This window comes from Talpa occidentalis, unplaced genomic scaffold (assembly GCF_014898055.3).
Source record: "Talpa occidentalis isolate TD23 unplaced genomic scaffold, MPIMG_talOcc4v2.1 talOcc4.11, whole genome shotgun sequence".
Lineage (NCBI taxonomy): Eukaryota > Metazoa > Chordata > Mammalia > Eulipotyphla > Talpidae > Talpa > Talpa occidentalis.
In genome coordinates, this window is record NW_023601104.1 from 25,052,364 (window position 1) to 25,073,408 (window position 21,045).

At 35.7% G+C, this 21,045-nt stretch overlaps 1 protein-coding gene across 1 annotated transcript in view; it reads left to right on the forward strand.

Annotated features, from left to right (window-relative positions):
- Positions 1 to 21,045, forward strand: part of MINDY2 (MINDY lysine 48 deubiquitinase 2) — a 77,881-nt gene that overhangs the window by 38,021 nt on the left and 18,815 nt on the right. The window contains exons 5-6 of the mRNA XM_037502574.2: positions 7,203 to 7,305; positions 14,685 to 14,827. Of these exons, the coding sequence (XP_037358471.1) occupies positions 7,203 to 7,305; positions 14,685 to 14,827 (246 nt within the window). The remainder of the gene's footprint in view (positions 1 to 7,202; positions 7,306 to 14,684; positions 14,828 to 21,045) is intronic.

The window sequence follows — 21,045 nt, forward strand, 5'->3', positions numbered from 1 at the left end:
GGACAGATATTGTTAAACTTTTCTGGTCAATACAATAGTTTCCAAATGCTTGGAAGGGCTTGAGAATTGTACTTTTTAAACTATTTTACTTACTTGTTTTCTGACAGAATAATTCTGTTACCTAGAGAAAAGGAAAAGGCAATAGTTTGAAATTCATAGGTCTGTATGAAATATCTCTCAGAACTGGCTAATTCTTTGTAGTCTGATTATGTGTTCTGCAGATAAATACCAGCAGTTCTTTAGATGTGGGCACCAGAATTCAGCCACTGAGAAGTGGCTCCATTATTAATTGATAGTTATTGATTATTATTATTAATTAGTAGTTATTAATAGTATTTGAGGCCACAGATGACAGTGAAAATCAGATATTCACTGTGTTGAAGAAGACATACACTAATTTATAATCCTACCCCTAGAAAAATTATGTTTCAAGAGTGGAGCAAAATAGGGGCCTCCCTGGGGGTACACGGAGTTAAGTCAGCACCATCTAGCTACCGCCAGCTACTATGACATGAATTCAATCCCTGGCCAGGGAGCTGACCCACATGGCACAGCAGACCTCTCCTGTCTCCCCTCAGCAGTGTGTTTCAGTAGATTCACCTGTTCTGCTCCCCATCCTGTCTCTGGTGAATCCTCTCACCCTCTGCACCTCTGGCCTACACCCCAGTTCTTGTATGCATAAATAAATAAAAATAAATCTTTATTTTAAAAAACAAAATAAAATTTTTTAAATAAAAGTTAATTAAATGAAGATATGTTACTGCCAGTAGACCATCATTAATAAAAATTCTAAACAAGGATTTAAGAAGTTAAGTGATCCTAGATAGAAGAATAGATAGAGAGAAAATGGTAATATATGGATAAATATAAATGACTTTAACTTTATCAAGAAACATTATCTTTTGAGGTTAAAAAAAGCATTAGCCTGGGCCTAGTGGCATAGAGGTTAAAAATCTCAGCACTATCAACTTATCGCCAACCATTGCAGCATGAGTTTGATCCCTGGCCAGGGAGCTAACCCACATGGCACAGCAGACCTCTCCTGTCTCACCCACTGCTCCCCTCAGCAGTGTATTTCAGTAGAGCTGTGTGTTTTGCTCCCCAGTCTGTCTCTGATGAGTCCTCTCACCCCTGCCCCCCCACACCTCTGGCCTATACCCCATTTCTTGCATGCATGCATAAATAAAAATAGGTCTTTAAAAATAAATAAATAAAATTTAAAATGCATTTAGCCAATGAAAAAATAATAACAATAGCTGGGAAGAGGATAAAGCATTCCACAACTAATTGTTTTTTTTTTTTTATATAGAGGCATGTTTTCTTTCTTTCTTTCTTTATTTGTTTGTTTTTGTTTATACATGCCCTGGGTACAGTCAGAAGCGCGGGAGGGTGAGAGAATTCACCAGAGCCAGAGCGGAGAGCAGAGCAGGCAGAAGGACCGAAGTACACTGCTGAGGGGAGCAGCGGGCGGCAGGAGAGGTCTGCGCGCCATGTGGGACCCTCGCTGGTGGCCGGGGAGCAGCCGGGGATCGAACCGGCGCCGCAGAGGCCGCGGGCAGCTTCGCAACCCAGCGCTCAACCGCTGCGCCACCGGGGAGGCCCCTCCACAACTAATTGTTAAAGAAGAGAGCATTAATTTTTTTTGGAAAAGTTATTTATGCATACAAGAACTGGGATCCAAGCCAGAGGGTCAGAAGATTCACCAGAGACAGAGTGGGGCACAGAAGAGGCAGATCTACTGAAATAAACTGCTGAGGGGAGCAGTGGGCTAGACAGGAGAGGTCTGCTGCACCATGTGGCTTAGCTCCCTGGTCAGGGATCCAACTCATCAAACTCATGCCGCAGTGGTTGGCGATAGCTTGATAGCCCTGAGACTAACCCCTGTGCCACTAGAGAAGCCCCAGAGGAGAGAATTAACTTTTGACTCTGAAATGGTAGGAATAGATGTTACTATTTCTATAACTTTACTCTCTAATATGTGGTCAATTGTTGCTATTTAAATTGAAATTTTTAATAAAAAAATAATTTATGAATTGTATTAGAGACATTTCAATTGCTTAGTAGCTACATGTAGCTAATGGGTAACTTACTGGGCAACACGTATTTGGAATATTTCCATTATTACAGAGTGTGCTACTGGATAATGTTTTTTCAGAGTAACCATAAAAAGAGTAGAAAATAGTGAGTAACTACTAAATTATTAGAAGAGAAATTAATCCAAAAAGAAGGAAGAAAAGAATGGAGAGAATATTGTACTTGATAAATCCAAATATATAAATAATTATAATAAATATAAATAGGTGTAAATAGTTTAGTTAAAAGACAGATTTTGAGACTGGAATTGTGTCGGTAGGTAGGAAGTAGGTAGATTGATTCATATAATTATAATTCATGCAATTATAATTATAAAAGACACATATAAGACAATATGAAGTTATGCAGAAAGACTGCAGGTAAAAAGAGGAAAAGAGATGTTATATAATTGCTATTCAAAAGAAAACTGATATATCTGTAGTAATTTAGGAAAGAATATAAACTTTAAGTTAAAAAGCATTAACAATGATAGCGTTTAATTTGCCAAGAAGATATATTCATTATAAATTTGTATGTTCTTGGAGACATCTGGAAAACAAATACCCTGATTGACTGTTCATTCCTTGGACCCTTGGGAACTGTCACAAAAAGCAAAGGTCAGTTTTTGACAATGTAAAACAAAATGTTTTCATCTGATAAATATCCTCAAAGTTTAATAGAATTATAAGAAGATTGTCATGCCAGAAGATCTTAATATATCTTTCTCTATAACTGGTAGAAGCAGAAAATAAATTCTAATGAATATATTCTTTTAAAAATTAATAAAAAAATCAATAAAATTGATATTTTCATAAACTTGATATTTTAATAATTTCAGATTTATTGGCAATTGCAAAGAAAGGTTGCAGAGACTTCCATATAATTTTAACCCATTTTCCCTTAATGTTACATTACCATGATACTTGTGTCAAAACGAATAAATTTGGGCCTCCCTGGTGGCGCAAGGGGTTAAGCACCGCACCATGAAGCAATCCGCACGCAGCCTCTGCAGCACGAGTTCAATCCCCAGCTGGCCAGGGAGAAACCCACATGGTGCAGCAGACCTCTCCTGTCTTGCCCACTCCTCCCCTCAGCAGTGTATTTCAGTCAGTCTGCCTGTTCTCTTCCCTGCTCTGTTTCTGGTGAGTCCTCTCACCAGCCACGTCTCTGGCCTGGACCCCAGCTCTTATATGCATAAATAAATAAATCTTTTTTTAAAAAGCATGAATAAATTTAATACTGTACATTATTAACTATATTATAATTTCATTTACATTTCACCAATTTTTCCACTAATTTTTTTAATTGTTCCAGAATCAAATCAAGGGTATCACTTTATATTTGATCATATCTTTCTAGTCTCCTCTTGCTCATGACATTTTGTTAGTCTTTCCTTGTTTTTCAGGAACCTGAGTATAGATTCTTTTTATACACTCATGAAATATTCAACTAAAGTTGGGTCATGAAGCAAATTTCAATAAATTTTTTTTTATCATGTACTAACATTTTTTAAATTAATTGTGTGTGTGTGTGTGTGTGTGTGTGTGTGTGTATATATATATATATATATATATATATAATACCATTATTCATTTTTGTACAATGTATGCTTTCTCCTCTCAGGTATAATCCCATACAGAGTATAGAATATTCTCTGACTGCACTGCAATTAAACCAAAAATCAGTGAAAACAATAGAAACTGGATCAAAAATCACAATGAAACTTAAAGAATATTTTAAACACAGAGTAAATTCATGTCAAAACCTGAGAGATTTAACTAACATGGCTTTTAAAGGAGCTAAATTTATATATGAAAGTAAAAGAAAAGACTGAAAATGAATGAACTATCTAGTCATCTTAAGAGCAGAAAGTCTTAAAATAGAAAAATATAAATGAAGAAAGTCAACAAAGCTTCAAAAGGAATTTTAAATGACAGAAGATGAAAAATTTTAAATGTCATTTACATAATTTAAGTTCTTAGGAATAAATCTGAAAATAAATTTAAATGTAAGAGCAATTAGAAACCTGTGTAAATGAGGTCTCAACTTTGTTCTTAGAATTCCAATTTCAAGACTGACTTTATAAAGGTGTCAGTTCTCTCTAAAATAAGTTTTAGTTTCAATATAACCCAAAAACAGGTTTATAGCAGATTTTATATAAATATGCAGTGTGCCAGGAAGAGAAACCAAGATATTGTTGAAGCAGAACAAATTGAGAGGACTTGCTTTTCCAGATATGAACTATTTTAAGTATGGTAATTAAGAATTAGGCCAATGGGGCCTCCCTGGTTGTGCAAGGGGTTAAGATGCAACCTATGAAACTATCCGCAGCCACTGCAGCAGGAGTTCAATCCCCAGCCAGGGAGCTACCCACATGGCTCAGCAGACCTCTCCTGACTCGCCCGCTGCTCCCCTCAGCAGTGTATTTCAGTCAATCTGCCTGTTCTGTTTCCCACTCTGTCTCTGGTGAATCCTCTCACCCCCCACACCTGTGGCCTGTACCTCAGCTCTTGTATGCATAAATAAATAAATCTTTTAAAAAAAATTAGGCCAATAGCAAAGAATAAAGAGACCAAAATAACCATGCATATAGACAGAAATTGGGCATTTTGTTTATTTATTTTTAAGAAATTGGGCATTTTAGAGCAATGGAGGACAAGCAGCCCTTTCATTTAAAAGCGTTCTAAGACAATTAGAAAAACCATTTAGAATGCCAATTTAAAAATTAGGAATAAAAGGAATTGTTTTCCAAGATTCACACTGTAAAATTCTGTTCCATATATATTGATGTTTAATTGTGAAAAATAAAACTGCAAAAGTTTGAGAGTGTATTTCTGACTTTAAAGACAGGAAAGGATTTCTAAACCAAGACACAAATGCCTTAACCATGAAGAACAATGGTAAACTTGACAGCATGGAAATTGGGAACATGTGTTTGTCTAAAGAAATTACACCCTCCAAACACAATGTAAAAGGAAGCCACAGAGTAGCAGATTATTGCAAATTATATAATGAATAAGGATTAATATCAAGAAGATATAAAAAACTACACTCTTTTTTAAGATAGACAACCCAATTTAAAAAGGAACAAATGACTTGAATAGGTAATTAACAAAAATAGATACCCAAATAGCTTGTAAATATATGAACTAAACAGCAGTGAAATGCAAGTTAACAGCAAAATAAGATATCAGTATATGCACATCAGAATGACTAGCATTTATGAAAGTCTGACAATACTGAGTGTTGGAGAAGGTGTGCAGTATGTAGATTTTTTGTTTTCTGATGAAGAGAATATAAGTTAACCATCTGCTTTAGAAAACAGTTTGGAGTTACCTGTTAAAATTAAGAATAGGGCCTCCCCTGGTGGTGCAGCAGTTGAGCGCTGGGCTGCAAAGCTGCCCGCAGCCTCTGCAGCGCCGGTTCCATCCCTGGCCACTGGCGAGAGTCCCATATGGTGCAACAGACCTCTCCTGCCATGCCCGCTGCTTCCCTCAGCGGTGTATTTCATCAGTCTGCCTGTTCTGTTCCCCACTCTGGCTCTGGTGAATTCTCCCACCCTCCCGCGCTTCTGACTGTACCCAGTGCTTGTAGAAATAAATAAATAAATCTTTAAAAAATTAAAATAAAATAAAATAAAATTGCCATGTCCTAAGACTTGGCAATTTGATAATGCATGGTCTCTAAAGAAACTCTTGCTATGGAGAACAGGGTAACTCTACGAAAATGTTCATAGTAGTATTATTTGTCATGTTACCAATATGAAAGCAATTTAAATAGCCAACAGAAAGACAGGTTGGTATATTATGAATATATTTGTATGTTGAATGTAATATGTTATGCTATATTCATACTATAGAATACTATAATAAAAATTAAAATAGCCATATACCACTACATACAGCTACCTAGCATGCTATATATTTGCTTATTTGGTTTACTGTTTGTCTTTAGAATATAACTTTATGACATAAAGCATAGACCATCTCTTTTGTTCATTGTTGAATCTACAGTTTTTCTAACAGCACCCAGTACCTATTAATGCATTAAAGGTGTTCAAATCAATTGACTAAAGGAAATGTTAATGCAGAGATTCTGCCTATAAAAGCTTGAGTCTTTGTACTGTTCATTGCTAGTCTATAGAAGTCCAGCTGATTCTTGTGTATTGATCTTGTCTTAGTCTGGCTGTATTTTTATGGATTCTTAGGATTGAAAATTCATATTCTTTAGAAAGACAATAAAGTTGAGTCACTGAAGAAAATTGTGTAAACAGTAAAGTTATTGAGAAAAATAATGAAAATCCAAGAGACTGTGCCTCAAATTGCTTCTTAAGGGTCTATGTTTTCATGTTAAATAAATCAAAAATTGAATTCATACCTTTATCTCTTTTTGTATGCTTTAACATAGAATCTGGCCTCCCCGGTGGCGCAGTGGGTTGAGCGCAGCACTGTGAAGCTGTGCGCAGCCTCTGCAGCGCGGGTTTGATTCCCTGCCGGCCAGGGAAATTCCCACATGGCATGGCAGACCTCTCCTGTCGTTACCACTGCTCCTCTCAGCAGTGTATTTGGGTCGTCTGCCTGTTCTGTTCCCCATTCTGTCTCTGGTGAAACCTCTCACCCTCCCGTGCCTCTGGCCTGTGCCCCAGCTCTTGTATAAAAATAAATCTTAAAAAAAAAAAAAGAATCCTACCCTCAAAAGATCTTCTTTCAAAGGAAAGACCTTACTTAGCTGAGCATCAAAGGTTCTTTGTATCTGCTCATATCTTCACTATACTGCATTGTAAATAAAATGGAAAAACTTTGTTAATTCTATCAATTAACATCTTTATGTTTGCCTTGCTGTAAATGCAAATCATTGGGTTTTTTTAGACTGATCTCTTCTTATATTTACAACCTTAAGAAATAAAGTTACTTGTAATAATCCCATTTAATTATTTTGTGCATAACTGAAATACAACTAAGCCATATTTTTCATAATGTTAAATTGTAAACAAAATTGGAAACAGGTGTTGATTTTAGTTTGATTTTCTTTTTCATAAGTAATATATACTTAATATTGAATTAGAAAAAAATTTAAAGAATGATATGGATATCTTATCATGATTAGTGACACAGTCGTTTGTTTTCTAGATTGATGACATTGTAAAAGCTGTTGGTAACTGCAGCTACAACCAACTAGTGGAGAAGATCATCTCTTGTAAGCAGTCAGACAATAGTGAGCTGGTTAGCGAAGGTGGGTGATTGCTGCTATTACCTGACTCTTACTCTTGGCAAAAATACCTGTCCTATAATTTAGTGTCTTTTAAATGTCTTAAATAAGACTTCTAAAAAGTACAAGTGATGCTACCTATAGGAATTAAATGAAGTATAATAATTATTCATAAAGGTACCAATGAAAGGTTTTTTTTTAAATCCTTTTCATTTGACTCATAAAATCAGACCTGGATTCTAGTAAAAATCACTTGCTAGCCTGAATATGTTCAGTTAACCAAGAGTTACTGATATTTAATCTTTTAAAAAGTGATTATTGCTTGGGAGTACTGATTAAACTTTGTAATTCATCTTGAATATTTCAGTTAATTGACATGAGTATTATGTACTCAAGTTTTGTTTTTTTTTCTTCAGTAGATGTCTGCCTTATGTTTCAGTACAATGGAATCTAACATCATTCTGAATTATATTTTTACCTCTGATCATCAGTTTTCCTAATCCATAGCTCATTGAAATTGCTAAATTCATCATGTTAGAATCAGTTTCATAGATTTTTCAGCTATGCTCCAGTCAATGATAGGAAAAAACAGATTTGAAACCAGAATACTATCAGGAGTCAGAGCATTTGTATGTACCTTTTCCACCACCCACTTTCATATAAATATTCAGAGATATCCAGGCTGCTGTTTGACTCTGAAGGTATCAAAAAAGAGAGAGAGAGAGAGAGAGAGAGAGAGAGAGAGAGAGAGAGAGAGAAATCATGAGAAGCATAGGATTAACTTTGTCATTCTGAGAAACATATTTCTTATATTAGGTATATTAAAAGTTGGTTGCAATCACCACATTTTTTAAAGTGTAGTGATGGCAATAATATGTAGGAACATATTAAAGAAGATGTTTATGTTCTGTTGATTAATCAGAGCCCAACAAATTATATTATTCAATTTATCCAGAAGTTTAACATGTTATTCAAGAGGCAAGTAACAAGAAAATACAGTGTTTTAGTTGAGGCTTATCTAGTCTTCTACTTGCAATAAGCATGTAAATATATAGGGATATTGATCATTGAATTGTATGAAAAGTCTTTCACTACAACCTAAGGCAACAAAATTTAAATTTGAAGGAAGAGAGGAGCACACAAAAACTTTTAAAGTTTCTTTCTAGTAGTAAAATTCCATGCATTAGAACTTTCCATTCCTTGTCCAAACTTTCGTTATTATAAATGCATTCTTAGAAAGCAGACTATAAAGAAGTAGAATCCTGGGCCTCCCTGGTGGCGCAGAGGTTGACACTGGGTTGCGAGGCTGCCCGCAGCCTCTGCAGCACCGGTTCAATCCCCGGTCGCCGGGCAAGGGTCCCACATGGCGCGCAGACCTCTCCTGCCGCCCACTGCTCCCCTCAGCAGTGTACTTCGTCAGTCTGCCTGTTCTGCTCTCCGCTCTGGCTCTGGTGAATTCTCTCACCCTCCTGAGCTTCTGACTGTACCCAGTGCTTGTATAAATAAATAAATAAATCTTAAAAAAAAAAAGTAAAATCCTACTTTCTCACTGACTTTCAATATGCTATTCAGTAGTAATTGAGGGAACAGTAGAATTCAAACAGAAAGTGTTAACAGAATGATAGCTAAGAACTAATGTTTGGCTTAGTAGATTTATTAAGATAAGAACCTATAAGAAATACTGTTACAGTATCTTTTCCAAGCAAGGCTGCAATGCAAGGAGGTTAGGACTTAGTCCTCTCTTTATAGACTCAGCAACAACAAAAAACCAGTCCCTTCACTTCTTTTTCCTCAACCTGATGTTACATCTGTTACTACTTTTCTGATATTGAATCCCTAAGATAATGAAAAACTACAACTAATTTATATAGTATTGATAATTGGGACAAATGTATTCATTGAAACAAGGAGGGACTTACCCCCTTTAGTTGTATACAATTTTTAGGTAATATATACCAGAATTGATTAATTCCTTTATATATAAATTTGTAATGGTGAATTTTGCATATTCGATTTCCATGTCAATGAATTTTTATATATGGAATTCAGTATTAATAAAAAGATCGACTAGTTTTTTGTTTACAAGAGACCACAAATATGTAATTTGTTTGAAATAATAATTCAACCTCAGTAGTTACTTGTATAAGACACTAAAAAATCATATAGAAAGAAAAGACTACAATGGACATTTTTACTTGTGATAGAACAATTAGCTTTCCTTCATCATATTTTCTTAGATTTAGTGTTCAAATGGAGTAGTCCTCTTTCTTTTTCTATTTAGCTTACAACTATAAATTTCTTTCTGAATCATTAAAATAACCAAAGATGGTTTATTTCTAATCCTTTATTACAAAAATTAATTAAGCTTTGATCCTAGGTGATAACTACTTATTTTTATTCAAATATTCATCTCCATAAGCTGCAAAGTATAAGCAGTACATTTACTATCATTCTATTTTTTTGATGAAAAAGAAATGTTAATTTGCTAATAGTCAAATAGAATTAGATTTTTTTTATTTTGTATTCTTTCGGGTAATGTTTATTTTCTTTTGCTGGCAATGCCTTATAAGTAAGAGTGCAGAGTTTTATGTGTACATAGAGACCATATTATTTGTTACCTGTTTTTGGTGTTAATACTTTTTTGAATCTGTTTATAATGATGAATTATAAACTATGAAATTATGATGAATGGCAGCAGAAATCAACATGGAAAATAATAGTATAGTACCAGCTGCTAGATTTCACCAGAACAGGTCATTTAATTCCAGATGTTTCTCTTGAACAATTTCTTCTTTAACAATTGTTTTCAGGTCAAAAATATGCTTGTAAAAATAATTACAGAATATTGATTTATTCAAACATTTATTAAGTCCTAATTTTCCATGAACACTGAATATTATAGCTTGAATTCACTTTTTTATTAAATAATTAATTTCTTTTTATTTTGAAAGCTCTTAAGCCCTTAAAAAGTTGTAATAGCACAATGAAAATATGTATGCAGTTCATGTTAATTGAGCAAGTATTAATATTAACATATTGGCTTTTTGCTTTCTATAGGCACACATGCATACACTTTTCCCCCTAACTTGTGAGAATTAGTAGCAAATGTCATAGCAATATGCCCATTAATGTTCCAACATGTGTATCCTATCAATTAAGAATACTTCTAGATAAATTCTATAGAATGACAATACTATTACTGATATAATGCTATTCAAAATTCTTAGTTGTTCCCATAAAGCCCCAAATAGCTTTTTAAGTTTTTCAATCAAGGCTTCAATCAAGGGTCATTTAATTATATCTATTTAATCTTTTGCAATCTAGAGCAGGTTCCTAACCTTTTTCCCTTCTCCTTCCAGCCTTTTGTGGTGTTGACTTGTTTTAATAGTATAAGCCAATTGTTTTGTAGAATAGTTTTCAGTTTGGAGTCATCCAATTGTTTCCACATGAATACATTTTTGGTGGGACTACTTATATAAGTGACACTGTATTTTTGCCCTTATCTCAAAAGGTATGGCATGAGATGTTTGATTATCCCACTATTGATAATGTTCAAATATGATTAAGGTGATATCTGTGAAGATTTCCATTATAAAGATGCCCTTTTTTCTTTGTAATAAGTAATCTCTGATATTATGCTTTGAAACTGTATGAATAACCTGTTCACCAATGTCTTCCCCCAATAGAGTTGGAATCTATCAATTCTTGCCTGAATGAACTATTGCTGCAGTGGTTGTGACATTTGTATTATTCCTTCTGCATTTATTAGTTGGCATACTTCTGTGAAAACTAGTTTTTTCTTCTCTTCCAACTGCATTAAAATATTTTTTATCATGATAGATTCATGGATTTTTTTTTATTCAGTGTATTATTATAACCCGCTATTATTACATTATTCTTTTTGAAACTTAAATTGTCCCAAATCTGGACAGTGGAATCCTCTCAAGCTGGATCCCCTGTTCATTTGATATGTCCTCATCATTTCTTGAGCTCTTTTTTATTTTTTAACACAGTAAAATTTTATGGGCTCCCTGCTGCATACCTGGAATCAAATCATATAGCCCCTATGTTTTCAATTTCAAAGCAAGTCTGGACATTGGTCTTCTTAAAAAAGATTGTTTTACCCCATCCTCTTGAGGAAAAATATTAATATAGTTGATTTTTGAAACACACAGTACATTAAATTAAAAAAGAAAATCAGATCATTTATTTAAAACTATCACAGTAACAAAGTTAACTTCTGGTTGAGTTTAAATTTGAACACAAATCTCAGGCTGGACCACATCTACCCAACACTTAAAAATAAACCAAGTTTCCTTCTCTATTTCCTCTTTCCTATTTTCAGTGCCTTCTAACTTCAGCTCCTTTGAAGTATTCAGTAGTACTTCTGGGTTCTCTAATAACTCTCTAGTAACAGAGGAAAATAATTTGATAAACTATTTTGATATTGAATTTCTGAAACAAAAAGTATTTTCAAGCACACTAATGTTACCAGGAAAATACTTTTTAATTTAAATTTATTTTCAGTAATATTTTAGTATTACCATTATATTAACTTTACCTTACATTAATATAGTTACTAAGTGTAACTATAATAATAAAATTGAAATGTAAACTAAATGTTACAAATAGCTGTATTTGAATCATTGCAGATAAGCAAGCTGCTATAACATTTAGAATTTTTTCCCCAAAATTTGCTTAAATAGTTATGAAATTGGCCTTTTGAATAGTCCACCAAATTCACAGGGGTATCATTTTAAGATAGGAGGAGAATTAGTAAACTTTGTTCCTTGTAAGTCTAAATTAGTTTATGCTTTAAGGTTTGGGGACAGATTTAACTCAGTTGGTATTTATAATAACCTTCACTAAAGTTTTTTACTTATATCTCAATAATTCTCCTGTCAGTCTTTATTTTGCCATAGTAGTTTTATGTTCTTGAGCAAGTCATTTATTCTCTGTGAGCTTATGATCTGTTCTATAGGAAGAAATAACTGAGAAAGACATTTTCGGGGTTGAGTTTTTGAATTTCATACACATGAAAGTCATGTTGTGTATATCTCTACAGAATTTTTGTCTTTTTGAAAAGAATTTGTAGAAAAGATGATGTGTGAGTGATTTGTGGAAAGGGCATTTAGGAACATCTTTCTTAAGGAAATGTTTTGTTGTAGACAGTGGTACTTCTCAGTAACTGAGTATTTAGCAAAATAAGGATGATAGTCAAGGCGGGGATGAGAAAAAGAAAAGGCAAATGTGCTTGCTATAGATTTCTTATGGCTGTGGCCTTCTGTGTAACTTTTTGTACTTCCCCGCCTAACTTAACTCTTTCCTTGGAATTATGTGATATATTGTTACTTTTTACAAAGTTTTTGCATCTTGAAGTGCTATGACAAAACACTAAAGATGAGGGATAAAGGAGTGGAATAAGCTACTCTCCAAATGTGTCTCGCCCTACCAAGTTTATTTTCAATTTCTTGTTGAGAAATTTATTTTAATATTATAACTATTTTTTTCTATTTTTTAAAGCACAGTAAAAATAAATTGGTACACTTTGGAAATTAAGTGGCATGAGGTACACTGCCATCACTTGATGAACATTATACAGTTTAAAAAAATAAAGGAAAAAGATTTCAAATTCTACATTACATAATTTTCTGTTCAAAAGGCCATTTACAAATATTAAGTCAACAAACTGCTAACATCCATACAAAGGTAGCTTCTTACTAAAATGCAAGAATTTGAAAGATTGTCATCTAAATAAGAAAAGACAAAAACTAGAATAACAGCCTAGATATCACATCAAAAATCAGGATTTTTGGTTTGGGCCTTTGTACCCTCTACTGTATCCTGCTGGAGCTCCAGGCCCCACTCCTCTAGTACCCTGTCCTTCCATTTTTCTGGTCCCAAGAAAAATTTCTTAACACAAGTTCATCTTTACTCCCTATGTCTGCACCACTCAGATATAAAACTTTTTATAGCATTGTCTTTCTACCTATTGCTTCTGAGATATTTCTTCCTTTTTAAAGGAAGGGAGCAAAAGGAGGAAGAGAAAGAAGGAAAGACAAGAAATACAAGCTTTAAAAATATACAGTTTATTCTCATTATTTGTAGTAGTTATGTTTTATAAAATTGCTATCAACACTGAATTAATGAATACTAAAATTCAAGGTAAGATTTCTGGGAACCTTTGGTGATAAGATTTTCATCAACTGATCAATTCATAACCTTATTTTATGAGTGTTTCTGTTTAGAAACACCTTATTCAATATATGTTGTTGACTCATTAACATTAAGTTCATGCCAACAGTGCTTTAAATCACATATGAATAAAGGTACAAAAAATGTTTTTTCTCTACAAGGCACATCACAACCTTTGTGCACTTAGGAACATTAGCCAATATTTTACCATTATACTTGGGGTGAAGGGAACCCATTTTACACAGTAAAAAGTCACCCAAAAAAGCACAAAAATGTGAAAAATGTGGTCTTAAATAGACCATATAATGGGTGCTTGTTTACAGTACAAGAGCTGACACAGGAAGGCAGAGAATTGCCTTGTTTGACTTCATTTGAAAATGTGTGACTCAAATTTTTACTGCTATCCATATGTACAGGAATTACCACGAAGATACAATGAGTATTGATTTTGGAGTTTTCAATTTTAGCTACTAGATGAATTTGCAAATATGAATCTATGCAAATACTGACAATCAGCTGTACATAGGTCTTTTAAATTAAACCTCAGAAAACTTCTTTGTATTTCCTCATGCTTCAAAAGAGATTATTCCTTTTTCTGAACTTCATATATTACATAATGAGTAGCATATGTCAGGGGAAATTAGGCTAGAACGGCATTGGTTATCCTACTCTTTTCTGTTTAGTTTTATGCCTGCTTTTTGTTTTGGCAAGAATTGAGCCATTGTGAATTAAGAATTATCTGGAATATTTTTTAAAATCTCAAGCAACTCAATTTGTTAAGACTGTCTTTTAATTTCAAACATCTGTCTATTTGGCTAAGTAACTATTGACATACATCTTTTGCTCCTGTCCACTTTTAAAATTGCTGACTCTGAATTCTTGTGTTTTTTTTAAGTTGATTTTGGCTTTACTGTGTCTGTGTCTTATTGCAAGCTGTCTGAAATATTTTTTTGAAAGTAGTTGAAGTGTAAGTTAATACATTTATTGATAAAAAGAATTTCACATAACTGTTTCTTTAGGATGGGAATGCCTATACATACATCTTACCTAGCAATATTAGAAGAATCTCCAAATTGGAGCCATCATGTTATAGTAAGGAAAGTCTTCTTTTGATTGGCTTTTCTTCATATTTGGAATATAATGGCAATAGAAAAACTTTTTAATCTTGAAATTATTCTTCCATCTAATATTATGCATTGATTCCGTAGGCTTTGTAGCTGAGCAGTTTCTAAATAACACAGCCACTCAACTGACATACCATGGATTATGTGAACTAACTTCAACAGTTCAGGAAGGAGAACTTTGTGTGTTCTTTCGGAATAATCATTTTAGCACCATGACCAAGTACAAGGTATGATAAAGAAATAGCTATTTGATTGTTATTCTAAATTAACGGGTCTTGCTTTAGAGATGTCTTACAATCTGCTTCAAAATTTTTTTAATTTAGCATAATTTTCCTTAATCATCAAATTATGAAAGTAATTATTCCATAGTAATTTAGTAATTTAAGTGTTACCTCAAATCAAGTTATTTGGTTTTAAGTCTCAACCCCCTTTTCAAGGGTTATTACATTAAGTATTTATTATTTTCTTCCTAAGAAAATAAAATGATAACTCTAGAGACAGAACTAGGATGACTGCTAATGATGGCTATTTAATTTGAAGACAAAAGGAGTTTAGAAGAACCAGGATTTATCTTTATGATACTTGTTAAAGTTAACTGTGAATTTAAATTATTATGCCATTCATGACTCTGCCAAAAAATCTTACTAATTCATCCCCTTCATTATCTTTTCCACTTTTGCAGCTGCCACCTATAAAACCCTCAGAGGAGTTTATCATCTTATACCTTGACTTCTGTAGTAGAATGCTACACTGATTATATCAGTAATTAATTAATTAATAAAAATGTTTAGTAATAGGGCCTCCCCGGTGGCGCAGCGGTTGAGCGCTGGGTTGCGAAGCTGCCCGTGACCTCTGCGGCGCCGGTTCGATCCCCGGCTGCTCCCCGGCCACCGGAGGAGGGTCCCACATGGCGCGCAGACCTCTCCTGCCGCCCGCTGCTCCCCTCAGCAGTGTACTTCGGTCCTTCTGCCTGCTCTGCACCCCGCTCTGGCTCTGGTGAATTCTCTCACCCTCCCGCACTTCTGACTGTACCCAGTGCATGTATAAACAAACAAACAAACAAGTAAAATAAATAAATAAAGCATGCCTCTATTAAAAAAAAAAAAAATGTTTAGTAATAGCTATTGCCTAGAGAGTAAAAATGTAAAATATTTTCTGCTCTTTCCCTTTGGCAACACTTTGCTTTAGCCACAATGATCTATCTACTCACTAATAATCTTTCATCCCTATATATATTTTATGCTTTCCCATTTCAGTGCCTTTGCTGCCATATCTTACTCCTTAATCCCCATTTGAAAATATCTCATTTGTTTTCAGATATCCAAATTTTGCCTGTCCTTTAGGAAACATATCAAATACTAGCTCCTCGGTAAAACTACTTTCTTTCCTTAAATCAGTGTTTCTCAATCCAGACTACATGCTAAAAGTATATGGGAAGTTTTTGATTTTGGGTTTTTTTTTTTAATGCCGATGGCTAGATTCCATGACAAATTCAACTAAATCATAATCTCTGGAGGTGGGACTTGAAATTCAGCATATTTTTAATGTTGCCCAGGTAATTTTAATGTGCAGCTAAAGCTAAGGGCCATTACTCCGTCCATCCTCCTCTATCTGTAATGAGCCATTATTCTTATTTTGCCCTTTATTTTTTAAATTTTTAAAAAAGATTTATTTATTTTATACATATATACAAGAACTGGGGTACAGGCCAGAGGTGTGGGGGTGGTGGTGAGAGGATTCCCCAGAGATAGAATAGGGTACAGAACAGGTGGATGACTGAAATACACTGCTGAGGGAAGCAGCAGGTGAGACAGGAGAAGTCTGCTGCGCCATGTGGGTCATCTTCCTGGCCAGGGATCCAATTTGTGCTTGCAGTAGCTGTGGGTAGCTTCATAGTGCTGTGTCTTAACCTCTTGTGCCACCAGGAAGGCCCCTTATTTTGACCTTTAGAGAATACCTAGTTACTGGTTTTCTTTCCCTGTAAATGTGTCATATTTTTCTAAATGAGAGAAAGTTTATCAAAGTTAGGAATTAGGTCTTAGACACTTTAATCAATGAATTGCCCAAAGTCAAATAAAATAATGATTTGTTAACTTATGTAAGAATACTCTAAAACCCTGGCTCTCCTATTCCTATTTTAGTTAACAAGGGTTCATTTGTATTGCTTCCACATTTGATTCGATGTATGGTAGGTATGAGTCCAGAATCATCTATAATGTTCAGAAAGCTAAGGCAAAGAACCTCAGTCAGAATTATTGCTGCACAGTAATTTTTGCCATGTCATCTTGCTTTACTGGATCTCCTCAAGTCCACACTTTATTCATTCATGCAACAAATATCTATTGAGCATGATTGTGCTTGGGTATGCAGCTAAGTACTATGATTGCAGCTGAGCAGGACAGTTATGGTTCCTTCCATTTAAGGATTGCTAGCTTCACAAATGGACAGATGTTAAATTGCAGTTGTTATTTCTATTGTAATGCACTTTGTAAAGGATATATACAAACATTATGAGTGCTTTTATTAAGATGTTTAGCTTACTCGGGGATGTCAGGAAAAAACTTCCTTTGAGATAGTAACCTTTATTTTTTATTATTTTTTTAAGGATTTGTTATTTATGTATACAAGAGCTGGGGTACAGGCCAGAGATGCGAGGGGGTGAGAGGATTCACCAGAGACAGAGTAGGGAACAGAACAGGCAGATTGACCGGAGTACACTGCTGAGGGGAGCAGTGGGCGAGACAGGAGAGGGCTCCTGCACCATGTGGGTTGCTCCCTGGCCAGCCGGGGATCGAACTCATGCTGCAGAGGCTGCAGATTGCTTCATAGTACAGTGCTTAACCCCTTGCGCCACCAGGAAGGCCCGAGATAGTAACCTTTAAACTGAGACCTGAAAAATGAATCTTCTAGGAGTTTAATCAGTTAACAAAAAATAGGGTTAACTAAGCAGATGGAACATGTGTGCAAAGGCACTGAGGAAGGAAATAACTCCTCAAGGAACTGAAAGATCTGTGTTGCTGATACCTAGAAAATAAGTAAGTCTAAAGAAACAGGTAGGTACCAGATCTTTTTTTTTTTTTTTTTTTTTTTTTTGTGGGACCCTCGCCAGCGGCCAGGGAACGAACCGGCGCTGCAGAGGCTGCGGGCAGGCAGCCTCGCAGCCCAGCGCTCAACCACTGCCACACCAGGGGAGGCCCAGGTACCAGATCTTGTAGAGTCTTGAGTTGAGAAGAGAAACAGACCTGGTCCCCTAATAGCCTATAGTTTCTTTTTGTTCCATTTTCTGTTTTTTGTTGTTGTTGTTGTTCAATGGAATGACATAGTTCAGTGGGAAAATAAGGTCTCTAACCCCCAAAACTGAGGTGTAGGTGCTCCCTTTCCATCAAGGCAATATTCCTGACCAAGAAGTTCTTTACTAGTCAAATATTGAAATCTTCTTTTTTTTTTTTTTTTTTTTTTTTATAGAGGCATGCTTTATTTATTTGTTTGCTGGTTTGTTTGTTTTTTTGTTTATACATGCACTGGGTACAGTCAGAAGCGCGGGAGGGTGAGAGAATTCACCAGAGCCAGAGCGGGGAGCAGAGCAGGCAGAAGGACCGAAGTACACTGCTGAGGGGAGCAGCGGGCGGCAGGAGAGGTCTGCGCGCCATGTGGGACCCTCCTCTGGTGGCCGGGGAGCAGCCGGGGATCGAACCGGCGCCGCAAAGGCCGCGGGCAGCTTCGCAACCCAGCGCTCAACCGCTGCACCACCGGGGAGGCCCCAAATATTGAAATCTTCTTAATGTGTTATAGGAAGGGGTGTCTCTCCTGGAGTACTTTCTGCCATTTGTCTGTTTCTGGACTAAGTGTGCCTTCCTGTGAGATAATGATAGCTTAGAGCTTGTGTGCATTCTTCTAAATTTTCCTCTGCTAAACAGTGTGTCATTATGATGCAGTGGTGTCTGTCTCCCTGCCCCTGGCACAACATTAAGCTGCTTTGGACTTTGAGGCAAGAGTAGAATGAATTTACTTGGAAGATTATTGCAGGACACCCAAGAGGTTATAGTGACTTGGACTAAGATGGTAAAGAAATAAAAAGTGGATAGATTCCATAGATTTTAGGAAATGTAATCAATCAAATTTGATGATTAGGATGTGAAAAATAAGGAAAGAATGATTTCTGGGTTTTCAACATGAACAATTAGATGAACATTAGTGCTCTTTATTGAAACAACACTGGAAGAGAGTTTAATGACTATTACACTGACTAGTGGAAATGTTTGTACAGATAGTAATTTGGAAGGAGGATGAGATTTATAAGAAAGTTACAGAATGGGGGCCTCCCTGATGGCCTAGGGGTTAAGTCTCAGCACTGTCACCCTTTCAGTTTGATCCCCAGCCAGGTAGCTAACCCACATATAGTGCAGCAGCCCCTCCTCTCTCGCCTGCTGCTCTCCTTAGCAGTGTATTTCAGTCAATCTGCCTATTCTGCTCCTCACTCTGTCTCTGGTGAATCCTCTAACCCCCAGCACTTCTGGCCTGTACCCCAGTTCTTCTAAGCAAAAAAAAAAAAAAAAAAGAAAAGAAAAAGAAAGATACAGAATGAGTAGAAAAGAGAAGGCCTAGAAGACAGAGATGCCACCATTTAAAGACCAACTGGAGGGGTATGAACTGGCAAAAGAGACTGAGAAATAAAATAATAAAAGGGAAATCTAAAGAATATGGTAGCATGTAAACCAATAGGGAGACAGTGTTTCATGAATGGAGATTTCAGTTTTTTAATGCTGCTGATGAGTCAGGTAAGAACACTAGGGAGGGCCTCCCTGGTGGCGCAAAGGGTTCAGATACAACCTGTGAGGCTGTCTGCAGCCACTGCAGCACAAGTTTGATCCCTGGCCAGGGAGCTACCCACATAGTGCAGCAGACCTCTCCTGACTTGCCTGCTGCTCCCCTCAGCAGTGTATTTCAGTCAGTCTGCCTGTTCTGTTCCTCACACTGGTGAATCCTCTCACCCCCCACACCTCTGGCCTGTACCCCAGGTCTTGTATGCATAAATAAATAAATCTATAAAAAAATAAGTACACTAGGGAAAGGGGAGGAGTGCCCATAGCAAATGAATTTCACTGGTGATCCTTTAGAGAATAGTAGCAGCAGGGGTGAAAAACAATTTCTATTGCTTAAGAATTATTGGGATGACAAGAAGTAAACACAAAAATACACAGGAATCTCTTCGAAACAGTTTATTTTGGAAGGGGACTTAGACATACCAATATTGGCTTATAGCTGTAGTGGAGTATGTCATACAGGGAGGGTTTTGGTTTTGTTTTTAATTTTTTTAAGATTATTTATGCATATGAGAGCTGGGCTGCAGGCCAGAAGTACCAATGTGTGTGTGAGAGGATTCACCAGAGACAGAGTGGGGAGCAGAACAGCCGGATTGACTGAAATACACTGCTGAGGGGAGCAGCAGACGAGACAGGAAAGTTCTGCTGCGTCATGTAGGTCAGCTACCTAGCCAGGGATTGAACTCATGCTGCATTGGCTGCCAATAATTTCAGAGTGCTGAGACTTAATCCCTTGTGCCACCAGGGAGGCCTCTGGTTTTGTTTTTTAATATAAGAAACTTGATCATATTTAATATTGGAGGATTCAGTAGAGAGAGAAAGGGTGAAATTCAGAAGGAATAATTGGTATTAGAAGGCTCCTAAGAGAGTGAGAAAGGACAGAACAGTTCACAGGTGAAGTATTTAAAAAGAGTCTTCTTCATTGTAAAGGAGGGAAGGAATAGACTGAGTCAGCTTCAAGTAAATGTATAGGTTTGATGGCAGGAAATAAGGTTCTCTTTGAATATGTCTATTTTCTGTATTATATAGAAGTCAAGTTCACTGAAATTGAGTAGGGGTGAAAAGGTGTGGTTCCATATTTGAGGAAAGAAAATTTAAAATAGTAATTATAGCACATGGGGAAAAGTTCTGCCTAGAGAAATTAAGAAGAATCAACAGGCAGTGTTGAGGATGGTAGTTATTGCATTCATATACTCTGTATAATTTTTTCTTTAGTATTCATGGCGGTATGGGCATGAAGATGGTAGGTAGCTAATTTGTTGCACTCAATTTGGGACTTTGTGTGCAAAAAGGAATTAGAAAAAGCAAAGGCATTTAGGGACATGATGGTATTATGAAACTGATAATATTGTCTAAGTTTGTAAATACTGCCTAGAAAAAATAAAACACCATTCTTCACTAATATCTGACTTTCATAGAAGGGATAGGTAGAATTATCCTGGTGGCCAGTTATGAGGGAAAATGCCTTTAATTATTATAGTGACCACCAAAACAGTAACACTATTTCTAATCTTTTGTTATAAAAAATTACAAACTTACAGAAAAGTAATGAGGCTAATTTAGTGCGTGCCTGTTATACTTATCATTTTAACAATTTTGACATTATATTATTTTTATCTGTT